Source organism: Glycine max, chromosome 15, assembly GCF_000004515.6.
Source record: "Glycine max cultivar Williams 82 chromosome 15, Glycine_max_v4.0, whole genome shotgun sequence".
Lineage (NCBI taxonomy): Eukaryota > Viridiplantae > Streptophyta > Magnoliopsida > Fabales > Fabaceae > Glycine > Glycine max.
Genome location: NC_038251.2, coordinates 34593903 through 34610759, shown reverse-complemented (window position 1 = coordinate 34610759; position 16857 = coordinate 34593903). Strand labels below are relative to the sequence as shown.

General features: G+C 32.3%; 1 protein-coding gene across 1 annotated transcript; it reads right to left on the bottom strand.

The window, feature by feature from the left end:
• Positions 1-1380: 1380 nt before the first annotated feature.
• LOC100814931 (GRAS family protein RAD1) lies at positions 1381-3030 on the bottom strand. Its single transcript, XM_003545660.3, has one exon. It carries the CDS (start codon positions 3028-3030, stop codon positions 1381-1383), a length of 1650 nt encoding a protein of 549 aa, XP_003545708.1.
• Positions 3031-16857: the final 13827 nt, after the last annotated feature.

The window sequence follows — 16857 nt, the reverse complement described above, 5'->3', positions numbered from 1 at the left end:
GAAACAAGTGAGAGACATCCTCTGGCTAATATTAGGACATTGTTTGGTGTATAAATTTAAGAATGATTCAGATTGGATTTGAAGACAATAAGTTGAATTTCTTATTGTTATGTGAAATTATAATGCCTATTTGATGATGGTAAAGACATAAATTCAAAGGAGCAACCAATTGAGTTTCATGCATGTTTTCTTTAAGTGTTTCACCTATTAAGCTAGTCTGAATGTATGATCTCCTTTACACACTTCATTTCGTTCTCTCACTCCCTTCTCTTAAACCATCTTCTCCAATTACAGCATTCTCAAATAAATACTGCTTAATTACAAGCTGACAGGCTAATTCTTAGCCTTTTGTTTTTTTTTTGTATAGACTACAAGTATATATCCTCCACTGGATGCTATCCTATTCGGGTCAGATAAGACTACTATGGGCAGTATAGTTATTCCTTCGAATATTTAACACAACTGTGTATCCTGGACTTGAAGTTGACACCTCTGGTTAAGCTAACAACACTGTACCAATTGATCTATGTGCTCAGTGATATGCTAATTCTTAGACCTATGAATAAGCTAACTTCCATATATATACATTTATGCTTGTTAAGAAGAGAATAGCAGTTACACCTAATAACAGTTACAAAGGTATAAAGGTACAATTGCACATCTGGTTTTAACGACCAAAGAATGTCATTGCCACCTACAATACCTGCAGGAAGCATTTTAAATAACACATGGAGAAAACATCCCCAATTGTTGTGATTACTAAACGTACATTTTTCCCCACTTTAACATGTGTTTTTCTATCAAACTGAAGATACTTTTATTGATTTGAACTTGATAAGAATTATTTCTACAGATCAATATGAGGAACTATGAAACCAAAGTTGAGGTGATGTTTCTCTTTTTCACCCATTCCTCTACCATTTGCACTTATTTTTTCATATAGAAAAACATTAACACAAACTATCAATCAAAAGGAAGCACAGGAAGAGGGACAAAATGAAAAATATTGCAGAAAAACAACTCATTAAAAAAGTATTATTACTGAAATACTAAACAATAATAACTAAATTCTTGCATTGTTTATGTGCTATCTGCAAAACTGGATTTAAAGACTCAAAAGTTGATGTGCTATCTTCAATTTGATATTTCTTGGCAAGTTCCAATGGTCTTCGAAAACTTCGTATATCTTTTTCTCCTTCCGGCAGTAGATTATTTTCATATCTGAAACATTACCATAGGAATTCTAGGACTGAATTCCTTGATCAAGAATTACAATCACAAATAGCTAACTCAAAACATACTTGGAAAATTTTGTATCTTTAATGAGTGAATATGCAGAAGTGCATGATCATTCTGCTCCTTGTTTCTTAATAGGGAAAATCACACACTTGCAACTTGCCATGCAGAAGCCATCATTACTGGCCTTCCTTTCCACCCAAGTAAAAGATTTCCTTTCTCATAGGACAATGTATATCCGTCACAGTCATAAACAGAAAGCATCATTCTAACTTGACTAGTGCACTTCAGTGGCATTACCTGAAATCCTGCTCGGCCTAATTGCCTTCTCCATTGATCTACCCTTTCATGTCTTTCTATTCTATCTGGACCCTCATAAGCTACAACGTTCTGAATTTCCTCTGCAAAATGTAATCTCTCTATTTTCATCCTGTGTTGACTATTTCTTGTCATACTTGCCTCAAGAGAATCAAATATGGCCGAGTAATAGTGCAGTGATTCCAAAAATCTCCCAAGGAAGAAAGGGCCATTATGGTTTGTGTCTTGCTCTACCACTGTAAGTGCAGTTGGACCTAACTTCTTTATTGATAGAAGAATTTCCTTCAGATAGCCTCTACTTTCTTTGACATATTTGTGCAACTGCAAGATACTATTGACACATAAAGCTTCTTCTTTTCTCAAGTTCAGCTTCTCCATAGTAAGAAGACATGGAGTTAAATGCTCAGAAATTATGTGGAATTCAAGATGCATTCCCAATGAGCTTGCTTCTTCCACAAGCACATTCATACTAGCTTGAAGTTTTGAGTTTTCTTCATTGCCAGTTAATCCGGTGATCCGGAGTGTTGGAGGCCCTTCAGGCCTTGAAGAAAGGGCCCTTATTAGGGAAGACCACTGAAGGGTATGCTCCATTCCTAAATCAACAATGTGTATTGAGCTCTTTCCTTGTGATGCTTGGCATATGGCTTCATTTGCAGCCATGAAACCAAAGGCAATGTAAGGTGTGGTTTGGTACAGAAGCTGAAAAGCTTCCAGCTTATTCTCCCTAGTAATGAAAGGCACATCCATACTGGAAAGTGTAGCATTTGCAATGACATTATGAGGAAGCAGTGATAACCTACACTTCAATCCTTTGGCAAAACAGTAGGAGACTCGCTGCAGCGAGTCTCCTGAAGGACTTGCCAAAGCCCAAATTCTGCTAAGAAGCAACTCTGCCTGCTGGTTGTCTCTGCACCCCACAGCTTCAGCACAGGCCAAAAGCATGTGAACCAAGTCTAACCCTTGGTCCACACCAAGATTGGCCTCTTGTGTACAAGGCACAACAAACTCAGGTATAGCACAAAAAGAGCCATTCATTGCAACCTCTTCCTCCAACATGGCTGTTGTGACATCTTCATAGATCTCCAATTCTGAATCCTCCAAGGTGGTTGGAACATATTCAAAGACACCATTCACAATGGAGTATGCATCAGCCTCATCCTCATCATTCACCACAAAGTGGTCAAAACTTCGATGCTTCTCTTGGAACCCTTGATCTTCATTCACGTACTCATACTGATCCATGTTGATGAAGCTATCAACAAAGTCATCAACCTCAGATGAAGCCAAACAAGGAGTGCTGCTGGTAGCATCAGAAGAACATAATTCAGTGTCATAAAAAACTAGTGCCTCTTGGTCTTGGCACTTATCTCCTCCTTGCTCTTGCTCCATTCTTGCAGGGCAATACCTTCGGATGGCGAAATCGTGGTTAACACTTTCATCCATATAGAAGGATAGCCACCTGTTTATGCCTTTCATTGTTACAATTGACTGAATTGAGGTGCCTGAAGCCTGGAAGAAAAAAATTTGCAAGGATTAGAGTGATTTTATGACCTTAGTCAGTAGTCACTGTTTGCACATGAGGGTGCAGTTAGCCTTTTTAAAAGAGACAGCATACTCTATGCATTTTAATGCTTCAAAATTAGCTTCCAAGATGCAAAATAAACACTAAACAATGGTATTATTGAAGAATAATACCTGGATTCTCTTAGCCAGGGAGTAAAACTTGATTTTACATAGTTTATAATTTAATATGCAAAAGATAGTATTTTTAAAACAAATTCAAGAATTGCCAGTTCAACAAGGCCATGCAACATTTTTTTCCCCATGGTTTATGGTTTTACGTTTGTTAAAAGTTCATTCTGCTATATGGATTTTTAGTTGGTTGTCATCTATAAGAAGAATCTATCAGTCGAGGCTTTGCCGCACTGACACACAATAATGTACAAATCTTTTATGAGAAAGGACCAATTCTTTCAAAATAAAATATTCTCCGGAAAATTTGTCAATTGCTTTCCCTAATTTTAAAGAAAATTATGTATGGTTTTTTTTACTGAAAAATAAAAATTTAGGAAATAAAGAATAAGGTTTTCGAGCTACAAATAAATTTATATGCTAAAATATATTTTAGATTCTTTATAAATGATTGATTTTTTTTTTTCCATAGGTCTCCTCCTTCGGAAACAATTTTGTTTGAGGTTTGATCAGCTACTAAACGTGGACACCTCTCCCAACAAAGATTCAAACCTTAGTTAAACATACTATGAAGTCCCTTTCAGTAAATCCAATATTGTTGATGCCTAAAACATATTAAGTAAAATGTATATTTAGTGTATCTTAAATAAAAGAGTGAAGGCTCAAATTTGCAACATATTTACTTTACATTGGAATTAAGAATCTCTACGTAACTAACTCCTTGGAGTTAGAATTTTTATGTATTAATTCTTTAATATCTTGCTTGTCAACAAGACTTACGTATATTTATCTAAACCCACGGTTAATTATTAACTACTCAAACCCTTAAGCATTAGTTTAACCCTAGTTAAGAAAAGAGTGTCAAGGAGAGTAAGATGTTTAGAAATGATAGGCAATTAAAAAATTAGGACAACAACAATAAGAAAAAACAATTTTTTTGTTTGTTTGGACTATTTGGGTTCGAGTACAAATCAAATGATATTGATTATCTATATTTCATCGATCAAAAGTTGTAATCTAACATTAACACAATTGCCAATGTCGTAAATATTCCAAAAAGTTGAACAGTATCATTTATCAATCACCTAACACGATCTTCCTCTTTTAATTGTTACTTGAAAGCGATCATGCAATGCTTTTGTAACAAATTAAGCATGACATACTCAGAGTTTTTAACCAAGGAATTTATAGCAATAGTAAGAAATTGGGTCCAAGTTTGCACAACTCCATTTAGGACTCCATCTTTCATCAACGTGTTTCGGTGTGCTTCTACGTGTCCAGGGGAAGCAAAAGTTTATGTCTACACACGAGCTTAATAGGAAAAAAAGGGTAATTTTAATTTGCAAAGAGGTAGTTGATGTGCTATCCAAATACAAGTAGCCACAACGGTACGTAAAGGAATTTGAGTTTCAAGCTTTATTCCGAAACAGTGGTACAAATATCATGCATGATGTATAAACATTGCGCGTGAAAGTTGTATTTATGAAATAGCTTTTTACCGTGGTAGACATATCATGCTTGATGTACGGGATTTATTTGTACATAAGAAAGTTGATTATACTTTTTTACAAGTTAGTTTATTTATTTTACAAGTTTTGTAGCAAAGTTTATTAAAAATATTTCTTTTATCTCATCTGATGAGTTTTACTGTGAGTGTATTTATTTATTTTGAAAATTTTCATATTTAAGTATATGAATATATTCTTCTAAAGTCATTATTTTTTTTATTAATAGTTTGTCATTATTAGTATTATTGTTGAAAAAAACTTTATCCAACCGAAATTCAACTATTAGCATATAGATATTATGGGTCTATACTAACATTATGTTACATTATACTAAAAAGGATTAGGTAAGTTTTTAGTTTTAAAATTTTTTGAAATTTAGTTTTTAGTCTTTAAACAAAAGGTTTGACTAGTTAAGATTATTCAACTTCTTTCATTAAGATTTTTAGTCTTTAAATTTTTAAAAAACTCAGTTTTTTTTTTCTGAAATCTCATTAAATAAATAAAAATAATGGGTTTAAATTTTTATTTAGGAACTAAAAATTTAAATTTTTAAAAGTTGAGAAACTTTGACCTATCAAATTTTTATTTAGGAAATAAAAATTGAAGTTTATAAAAATTTAAACACTAAAAACTTACTTAACGTACAAAAAATAATCATGGCTATAAAGAATACTATATATCACCACTATATCATATTGTTAATTGTTAATGTGATACATTTTATTCTCTTTAGTATCTGTTTTCTATTCCTATTGGTAAAAAAAAACCTATTTTTGGAAGTATTAGCCTCTCCCTTGACTCTTATCTTCCGGAATTTTATTTGTTGGAGATTGAAAAGGTATAATGGCCGAAAAATCAAAGAGAGTTTCTGTGAAAAAAGAGGGAAAGAGACAATGGGTTTTGGTGATAGCCATGGAAATTATTAATTCAAGTTAATAATGCAAATTGTACATCTAGCCGGCCTCATGCACAAGTACACTACACATGCATACTTAGTTGAGGCCGGTTACTTCACATAATGAGAAAACTTCTCTTCTTTTCACTGGTCTCATCTGTTTGTCATAAGTCTATTCCCACTTTGGTCGGCCAACAAGCAATGAGAAACAAGGTGGCTTGAAAATATTCCCTGTCCTATTAAACTAGGACATTTCACAATATATAATTCATATATTACGTACTGTTTAGCTAAGCTGCCACTTATCTTTGCAAAGAACTACTACTGTCCTTTGAATCTTTTTAATTAATTTTATTTTTGAAAATATTTATAATAGGATTATGTTTAGCACGTCAGTTTCAATAATTTTTAATTTTTTTTTACTAGATAAAAAATTTGGTTTATCCAGTATTTGGTAACAAATTTTTTTAATAGTTACGCTACTTTAAGACTCTACCTTAAGTAATATTTTAAAACGTTAACTTTTAATTTTTAATTTTTTTTCTTTTGTCAAAGTATTTATTAAATTTATTTTTACTTTTTTCTATATATAAGGTAAGATTTTATTATAATTTTTATTATTCTTAATTATTAGACTCATCAGATAGAGTTTTATTCTTTTTACCCTTTTTCTATACATAAGATAGGATTTTCCTATTTTTACTATTTTACTGCATAAGATACTGATAACGATATGATTTATTTTTATTTTTTCATTATTATTTTTAAGATATTTTTATATTAATTACACTATTTATTTTAACCATTATACTATTTACAATATTTATTTTATTATTTTGGCGTTTATACTTCAAGAGATTGATATTAATAGATAATAACTTTATTTTATTTATTTTTTGTTGTTGTCTCAATATTTTTATGTTACATATTTTATTTTAACCATTACACTATTAACATAATGCAAGTATGATGTTTATTTAAAAATATACTATTTTGACTTAATTTTAAATTTGATTTAAAATATATTTAGATATAGTATAAGTTGAATAGTAGAACACACGTGAAAAATTAAGATAATTGAAAGTAAAATATAAATAAAAAATTAAAATACTTTTAAATTAATTAACAACTAAAATTATAAATATTCCAAAATATATTTTTTATCAATATAATAATATCAAAATTATATAAAAATATCATATAAACATGTATATTTTTATCATGTTACATTTATCAGTTATTTCAATAGATAATTTTGTTAAACAATTATATCTTAATGAGCTAGCTTTTCCTATCATCTTTTAGCTACTAACTAACTTTTTAATTAATTTTGTCAAACAATTGTTATTACATTTATTATAATTATAAACTCCATTTGAGGCAGTGGTTTTCAATTGTCCAATTTTTAAAACAAAACATGTTTGGTTAAAATAAAGTTGAAATGATTTTTAATTCAATATAAAAAACTTTTATATTCATTTTCAAAACCAAGAAAAATAGATACGTAAATTTGACTTTTAGTTTTAGAAAAAACATATTCATCACTACCACCATTGTTATCACCACCACCTAAAAAAAATCAAATATGAGCGTATAGGATTTTGTTTTTCAGAATAGGATTGCTTGTTAGAACTATGAAAGTTGCATACTAATCTTAAATATTTGTCGACATCTTGTTTTGTTGTCATACTTAGTATGCATTGGTTGCCTTGAATTGTGTTATATGTTGTTTTAGTAAACTATTTGTTATGCGAAAAATGTCAATTGATTCTCCAGTGTCAAATATTTCTGTTTTTGACCTACTACATGTTAAGTTGGTGTTAATTTTGGGGACGAAATTCTTAAAAGAGGGGAGAAATGTAACATCCCAAAAATAATAATAATATTTAATATAAAAAACTAACAAGATAGAAAATACATATATATAGTTTAGATAAGACAAAAAGGAATATTTGTTTTATCTTCTATTTTTTAAAACATATTAGTTTATCTTGTATTTATATATAAGATAAATAAAACAAGATAAGATATTAGATTTATTTTGTATTTATATATAAGATACATAAGATAAGATATTACATTTATTTCATATTTCTATATAAGATAACTAAGATAAGATAAGATGCAATCAATAGTAGAAAATTAAAATTGCTACAAATTAGTATAAATAGGATATGTTTGATATCATGTTTTCGACATATGATTGTTTAGTAGTATGAGATGGAACTGGTGCTCCACATTACAAGAGATTGAGGTAACTTCTTCGAGGAAGGAGTATATCTTCACATGAGATTGAGTTGGTGCTTCACATAATTGAGATTGAGGTAACTTTTTCGAGAAAAGAGTATATCTCCATATGAGATTGAGTTGATGCTCCATATTATTGAGAATGAGGTAACTTCTTCGAGGAAGGAGTATCTCTCTACATGAGATTGAGCTAGTGCTCCATGTTATTGAGATTGAGGTAACTTCTTCAAGGAAGGAGTATATCTCCACATAACACTTAGATGCCATAGAATTTGATTAACTTAGTGTGTGTAGATTGATTGTGATATTTTCAATGATTAATTGTTGTTATGTGAAAGACATATGTGATGATGTTATAATATCCATGAGAAAACTATTATTTAAAGATATTTATTACTAATATTATTTCAGAAGAATGCAGATACCATGGTTCATTTTCCTGGTTGCAGCACCGACAGAGAACAAACACTGTTTGTGAAATATTTTGTAATGTGTGTTTTATTCACTATTATATATCTCATTAGTTAGTGTTGTTTTCAAAGCATGGAGACGAAATTAGTGGGACTAAGGAGGCTTAAAGAATTGCTATCTCATTTATTTAATTTGATTTTAGACCTATTAGGATTTATTAGAATAAGGGGTCATTTGTGTTGGACCAGCGACCTCAATAACTTAAGAGGGATAGGCTTAGAATGTAGAAAAAGCAGCAATCATTTTAATAATGTTCTTTAAACATGAACGACGAAATTGATTGCAACAAAATAAATGAGATAAGGGAAGAGAGAATGCAAACACAGTCTTATACTGGTTCGGCAAAGTCCATGCCTACGTCCAATACTCAAGCAACCCACTTGAGATTTTCCACTCCCTTTGTAAAAATCCATTTACAAAGTCTGAACCACACAGGGACAACCCATCCCTTGTGTTCAGGAATCCTTACAACTTAAGAGACCCTCAGTCCCTTAATCAATCTCTTTGATTGAGAAGAAAGAAGAATTCTCTCTTGAAGAGAAGGATATTACAATTGAAGTCCATGGAGAAACTCTTAATGAATTTGCAAGTGTTTGCCCAAGAGTTTCTTTTGAGAGAGCATTTGGCAATGAAGTTCTCTCAGAATCTCTCTCATTTCCTTTTGAGAGGATAAGACATTTTAAACAAGCAAAACTCTCTCTTTAAAATTCGTGCCCAAGTCACCTATTTATATGCCTTTGATGAACATTCACAAATCCAATCAAAAGATGTGACTGTTGGCAGATTTTCTGAAAACTCTCCACTGGTAATCGATTACAATGCTTGTGTAATTGATTACACAGTTATAATTTGAAGGGTCATAACTTTTGAATTTGAATTTCAGGAGTTTCGTTGCTGGTAATCGATTATAGACATATGATAATCGATTACATGTTCAAAATTCAAATTCAAATTCAAAACCCTTTTCAACAACTCTTTTTCATTCTTCCCTTCTAGTAATCGATTACTCTTTTTCGTTGCTTGATCTTTAGTGAATCTTGAAACAAGGCTTTGGTTGTTGAAACAATCTTGAATTAATCTTGAAGCAAATGCTTATCCTTTGAAGTGGCCTTGTTTGATTCTTCTTTCGCATCATCAAAATTCATGTATTCATACATTCACATTCTCCCCCTTTTTGATGATGACAATCAAGTGATTTCTTTTCGACATCATCAAAACAATGCATGATTCACATTCTCCCCATTTGTCAAGCAAATTCTTTTTGACCTCATCAAAACATGCATGATTTACAATTTGTGGCTGAATAGATTTTATTGCTTCTTATTTAGGACTATTTGTAGTCATTTGAGTATCGGATTTCATGATTCAATTTATATACAAATGGATTATTTGGGTTATTTTAATATGCTTGAAGTGTGATTTTAGACATTTTTGGCTTTGAAAATTTAATCTTTAGCAAAGTTATATATGATTAATTATTGTAACGAAGGACATTAGAACCACCGCCATGACTACCACCATCATTGTCACTGCCCACAAACACACTAGTTGTTAAATTAATTTTAACATGATTGTATTTGTGTCACTTCAAAATTTGTTAACGTGTTGAATAATAGAGTGTTTGGTGGCAATCTAGCCATTCAATTTGATATAAAGAAAACTTTTGATACATTAGATTGGAATATTTTGTTGGAGGTGCTGAAGGCTTTTGGTTTTAATAAAGTCTTTTGAAATTGGATCAAGGTCATATTGATGTCTCCTAGACTTTCTTTTGGAATTAATGGTTGCCCAATTGGTTATATATCTTGCAAGAGAGCTGTGCGTAAAGGAGATCCCCTATCTCCTCTATGTTCTTAGCAGGGGGATTTCTTACCTAGTGGATAATCATTATTTGCTGCCCGTGGAAAGTCCAAGAGGTTACTCCACCCTCAGTCCTCACTCATGTTTTATATGCAAATGATATTATGGTTCTTTTTAGGGAGACTATGAAGAATCTTAAAAACTTAAAATTGTTGTTTAAGTTTTATGGGCACACATCATGTTAGAATATTAGCCTGTATTGAGTCAAAAAGACATATATATCTTAAAGATAAATCAGGATCCTTAATTATTTTGATTAGATGTAAGCAAATACAAAGGTTAAAATTTGTGTTATATGTATGATATTTTGTATTTGATGTTTTATTAGAACACGCCTTAAAAAAAATATGTCTGATGTTTCAAACAATAGGCACATCGAGTCATGATTTGATACAACATGTGTGATGGCATTTAAGACCTTATTTAGTGCTATGTGTCTGAGATTTTCTTTGCATAAACATTCTTCTAGGATTTGTTGAATCCTATGAAGAATAAATAAATCCATATATTGAATTCCTCATTCGCCATCAAAAGAAGAGCTCTGCTACACATGACCTACTCCTACATAAAGAAGTGACTACTTGATGCATTTCTCTAAGACACAAGTGTTGAAGAGAGAACTTTTTGTAAAAGGAAAGGACATGCATTAAATTCTCCCAACGACTTTTTTCATTAGACGGAGATCAAGTGAAGATATCTGCCCATTGTGAGACAATGGATACTTGAAGATGAAGCCTATATAAACCAAAAGCTTAGAAGATTAAAGTAGAGAATCTTGTGCAAAAGCAATCATCGTTCTTTCCGTAAAAATCTTTATGTATACTCTTGTGAAGTTAGAAAAAGCTCTCAAAACACCTTGAACACTTTGAGAGAAAAAGACTAGGCACTAATTTGTATATTTGTTTTTAAGACGATTCTAGATTTAGTCTTTGAGCAAACTTCAACCACAAATCTATTTTGATTTGTTTAGAGCCAACATTGGCTTGGTAGAACAAAAGAATACCAGGTGTTGATCAAGCTTGGGGTAGAGTTTGATTTGTAAGAGCACAAAGTGGTTGTGACACAATACTTGTAACTTGTGAGAAGTTAGTGGAACTTGATATTTTTCCAAGAACTAAACGTAGTTGATAAACATCAAATTTACCATATTTTCATATGGAATTTGAGACGTTATTTGATACTTTAGTATACTTTAGGCCTTGTTTTGAATCAAATTCGTTATGTTTTAAGTTTTTAATATATTTTAGATAGGAATTACGATTTTAGAAGTTTTTAATATGATTTTGTGAGTTTTTATTGAGAAATAGGGAAATTTTACAAGGTAGCTTCACTCAAGCGAGGTATAGGCTACTTGAGCTAGCTTAAACAGAGGAGAAGATGAAATTTTACAAAAAACGTCTCCCTTAAGTGAGCAGATGACCGAAAGCAACATACTTATAGGGACCACCTCACTTAAGGAAGGGATATCCCACTTAAGCGAGGAGCACACCAGACAGTGTGTCCAGAAATTGAATTAATTAAAAAAAGAGATAATTATGAAGATATAGCTTGAAGATAAATAAAGAAAATCACTTGGAAGATAATTGCAACAATTAAAACATATTATATCAGTGAAAATAACTTCCTTGTATAGATTATATTATTTTATAAATTAAGGAGATTATTTGCCTCTATTAAACACGTCTATTATTCTATAAATAGAGAGGCATAGGCAGCAACAAAAGAAAGAAAAAAAACACCTCCACACACCATCCTTCACTGAAAAACCCTATTTTCTTCTCTCTTCTTGTATTTCATGAGTGGCTAGTTTCTTTCTTAGCTAGGAAAGGAAAGGATTGAACGCTATTTGATGTAATTTTCTCATATTAATATATTTTTTAAGTTCATTATTCGCCTTCAATACTTAATGCTTTGTGAGCATGTGCACCTAATAGATGATTCCATGAATTAACATGCACTTTGGCAAGTCTCATTGAAACCCGAACTAAATCGGATACTTAATTAGGGTTATCTCTAAGGTTAGAATAATCTTGGTTAAGCCTCACTAATTCCCAAGCGATAATGCTGATTGCTTGTCTTGGTTTGCCAAGGGGTTGAGAATCAAGGAAAGTGATTTAAGGTCTATCACCTAAGGGATTAGGGATAGAATACATTACTAAATTGGGAATGAATGATATAACAATGTAGAAGTGTGAGGAATTACAGCAAATAGGGGGATTCCGAGTATAATCTTAGCATCTCAACGTTATTGTTTCCGTCTACAATTATTATCGCGTCAATAAGTAACTTCTTACATTTTCTTTTAATTTTTTTTATTAAATTTTTAGCACATTAATCTCTCTAGAAAAATATATCTTTTATTTTCTGTTTTGATTAGTTTTAGTTTTAGGTAGTTTAAAATATAAAAACACAAAAATATATTTATTCAAAAGGCTTTAATTTGAATATTCATCCTTGCACTATTCCCATAGGAGATGACCTAAGCTTTGGGTTCAATACTACAATTGGGATTCGGTTACACTAGGCCGACATAAATCCTAACGTAATTAAAATGTTAACAGTAGTCTTATTGGTAGAGACAAACCAGAATAACTCTCGGTGTATAATATTTTGTTGTCTTTTTTCATTTAACTATCCTGGGGCTTTAATTGGTTTTTAGTCTTTTGAAAACATCTTGTGTTTTACAAACTTGTTTCCTCATCATCTGAGTGTGTTTTTCATAAAAATTTTATTTGTTTTTACAAAATTTCCTTGTTTTAGATGAAAAAAATTGTTGGTTTTCAAAAAGGTTTAAAAAATTCACTAATATTACAATTTAACCCCCCTCCCCGTTCATCATTGAGGGAGCATCTCTCACAAGACCATCGGGCTTCACGAGAAAGGACTACCCATATTGGAAAGACCGAATGAAGATGTACATCAAGTCCAATCACTACAGGCTCTGGCTGATCATCACAAATGGAGACATACCCTTTCCTGACTTGAAGCAGAATGGACAAACGACTGGTCTATAATGGAGCTATACACAAAAGCTCATTATACTTTAACATGCGCCCTTTCCAGAAACGAGTACAACGAGATATGCAGATTAAAGACAACTAAAGAAATATGGGACTCTCTAAGCATCAATTATAAAGGAACATAAGATGTCCAACTCAAAAAGGATGCTACTCTGATGTGTCACTATGAAAGCTTTTGCATGAAGGAAGGAGAATCTGTGGATGATGTGTTTGGGATACTCCAAGTCCTTCTAAATGGACTTGAAGCTCTAGGACAGACCTTCACCAAAGCTTAGATTAGCCTGAAGATCTTAGATAGCTTTTCCAAGGTGTGCAAACAAAAAACAACAACCATCCAAGAAGCTAGAAACTTAAAAACCCTATCTTGGGATGAACTATTAGGTATCCTAAGAGTTTATGAAGTTCATCTTCAAAACATGGATCATCTGCAAAAAAGGAACTCTATTACCCTCAAAATTGGAGAAACTAGCTCTAGACACGAAGAAAGAAAAAGCTCATCGAAGGTTTTGAAGGTGTAGATGGTTGAGTTTGACGACTCAGATAATAGTTTTGAAGGATTCACAAATGATAAAGTGGCCCTTATGTCAAGAAAATTCAAACAAATCATGAAGAAAAAAAGGAAAGCTCCAACACTCTTCTAGATGTAAACATACAAGATTTAAAAAGAAACACAAGGAGGAGAGCAACGAGATCATCTGCTTTGAGTGTAGGATGTCCTCAGTTAAAGTGAAAAAGACATTATGGATACAAGAAAAATAAAAGCGTAATGTTAACTTGGGATAACTTAGACAGTGAAAAGAACAGCAGTTCAGATGATGAGCAAGCTAACATTTGTCTAATGGCAGATATAAACAAAAAAGTTGAGGTAAAAACCTACTCAAAATCTAACTCTTCCTTTTGTCCTTCGTCAGACGATGAAGAAGATATGCCCTATGATGTTATTCTTCAGAATAGTCATATGATTTATCTTCAGTGCAAGAAGTATAAAGAATAATACAAAAATATTTGTTTGTCAAAATAGTGAATTGAAGAAATCAAATGAAGATCTAAAAAACAAAATCCAGACTCTGGAAGAGAGTCTAAGTCAAGCCAGTAAGATTGATGAATCCTCTATAGTTGAGAAGCTAAGAGAGAAGATCACTTATCTTAAAAAAGACTTTGAGAAGTTTTTAGAAAGTTCCAACACTTTAACCATGCTTTTCAACATCTGTCTTTGCTTACAAATTTTCAATCTTTTTATTTTGTGAACAATGGCTCTCAAGAAAATTGAAAAATGTTAAGGTTTCTGCTAACAACAACGTTGAAGATGCAAAGAAGGCTTTTCTAGAAGACTAGTTCATCCCTGGGAATTGAATGGACTTTCAAAGTCTGATGGTAGAAGGATTTGTTTTCAAAGACCTGTTTAATTGTGTTGGCTGGACACAACTCTTGAAGAAGTTTAGCTCATTGCACTATGGGTCCTATGCCCTATTCTAGGGAATAGCAAGGCAATATAGAGTCAATATTAGTGGAACCGTAAATGGAAGAAATATGGCCATCTCACCTAAAACTATTTTTGTTGTGATTAGATGCCCAGAAGAAGGTCTAGACTTTGATACAGATTGGGAGAAGGAGATAACTAAAGAAATGGTGGACTTTATGCTCTATGGAAAGCAATACCCAGATTTGTTTGAGAAGAAGGGTTTAGTTAGCTTCCTGTGGACTTCTAACCTCACATATATGTGCGAACTCATCCATATCTTTTTGTTCAACATAGTCATGTTGATGAGAATCCAAAAACTGCCTAAATACATTGACCTATGACCAGGATTAGGACCAAACAGTCAAATGATACCCTCCAACAAATGATATAAAACATACTTAGCAAGGCCCAAGTGGAGAAGGGTGAAGGCCTAGAGGCACTACCAAGAGTCTTAATTGTTGTTGAAGGCCCATGCCAAATATGTTTTTTCTATTTTTATTTCTTCGTTGTCATTTTGGCCCAAACTAATTTGAAGTCCCATACCATTTTTTTTTTCTATTTTTTGTTTTAATTTTAAATTAAATACAATTGGTGCCTTTCCAGTTGCACCTCAAATACACTATATGTATTGAACTCATTTTCAATAAAGGTACTTTTGGCATTTTGTGAATATTTTATGAGAGCTTCTCTTTGGGTTCCTTGTTAAACCAATCTTTGACTTATCAAGGTAATCCTTGTGGTGTCTACCCTGACTTATCTTCCCTCTCTGGAAGTGGCATCATCCAAACTCTATAACATGTATCAAGCAATCCACTTCTAGTAAGGATCACATCATCTGGTATCAGAGCTTTGGCTCTTGATACAGGTTCTATCCTATCCAATTTTTTATTCTTTGTAATTTGTCTGAGGTTCATGTTTGTTTTGTAATTTGTGTTCTTGTTTGCGTGTCTATTTGTGTTTTTGTCTATGTTCTTGTTTCGTTGTTGCTTCGTTCTTGTTCTTGCTTCATTCTGTTTCAATTCTATTTCAAAATTCTGCCTCAATTCTATTTCAATTTTGTTCCAATTTTGTTTCAATTCTGTTTGGGGACAAATTTTGTTTGGGAACAAATTTTGTTAGGGGGTCAACTTGCATATTTGCCTATTGAATTTGGACCAGTGGAATTGATTGATTGATGAATAGTCTATTATCCTAGACTAATTTTGAAAGGAAAGCATTATAAAAAAAAATTTGTAGAAAGTTTGACAAAAAAGTTGGTGTTTGATCTTTGAACATGGGTATGAGGTAGTTAGAGGTGTTCTTTTGGAAAAATAGCAAACCAAATCCCCTTCAGAAATGCCAAGGGATTCTCCTCTCAATTATGAGCATTTTGATATATAGTGGATCTCAAACGAACAACCATTGCGAAAGTTATGAACATTTGAAAATTACATGTCATCTATGCTATTCTATTCTTCTTCTTTTCTATGATTGAAAAGTTTCTTTGTTTCTTCTACCTGTTATTGAGTTTTTGTTATCTGTTATTGAGTCTGTGATAATTAAGTTGTTTTTTTCCTATTCCATTATTTTGTGCATCCAATTTGATTCATCCAGGAACTTAAAGGGGGGGGGGGGAGGTGAGTGGTAAAAGGCAAGAGTGAAAACATCACACAAAAGCCTATATTGAGAGCATCAAACATGAGTGTGCTTCCATCAAAGAGAGAAACATGTGAGTAGAGTGTGGTGAGGTCCTGAAACCTTTGTTTAAATTACTGCAGATTTTCTTCTTTTCCTTAATTATGGAAGGAGCTGGTGATGGTGGTGGTGAATATCATCAATTGGACGGATCTCAGTGTTTGTTACTAGACGTGATGACTACACAGATGCAACGTCTATTGAACTGTAACAATGAAGAGCTCTATGGACGAATATAAGGATTGGAGAACCAACTGAATTAGAATGTTGGAAGACATTATGGTGGGAATAGATGGGGCAATGATGGACCTAGGCAAAATAGGATGGAGGGGCAGAACAGAATTGAGGGAGTAAAACTCAATGTACTTCCTTTCAAAGGTAGGAGTGACCCAGACGCCTACCTTGACTGGGAGATGAAGATTGAGCATGTATTCTCCTACAATGATTATATTGAAGAGTAGAAGGTGAAGTTAG

Bases quoted from the DNA above. Each gene is read 5' to 3' on its own strand.
- LOC100814931 (XM_003545660.3), bottom strand. From the start codon at position 3,030: ATGAAAGGCATAAACAGGTGGCTATCCTTCTATATGGATGAAAGTGTT.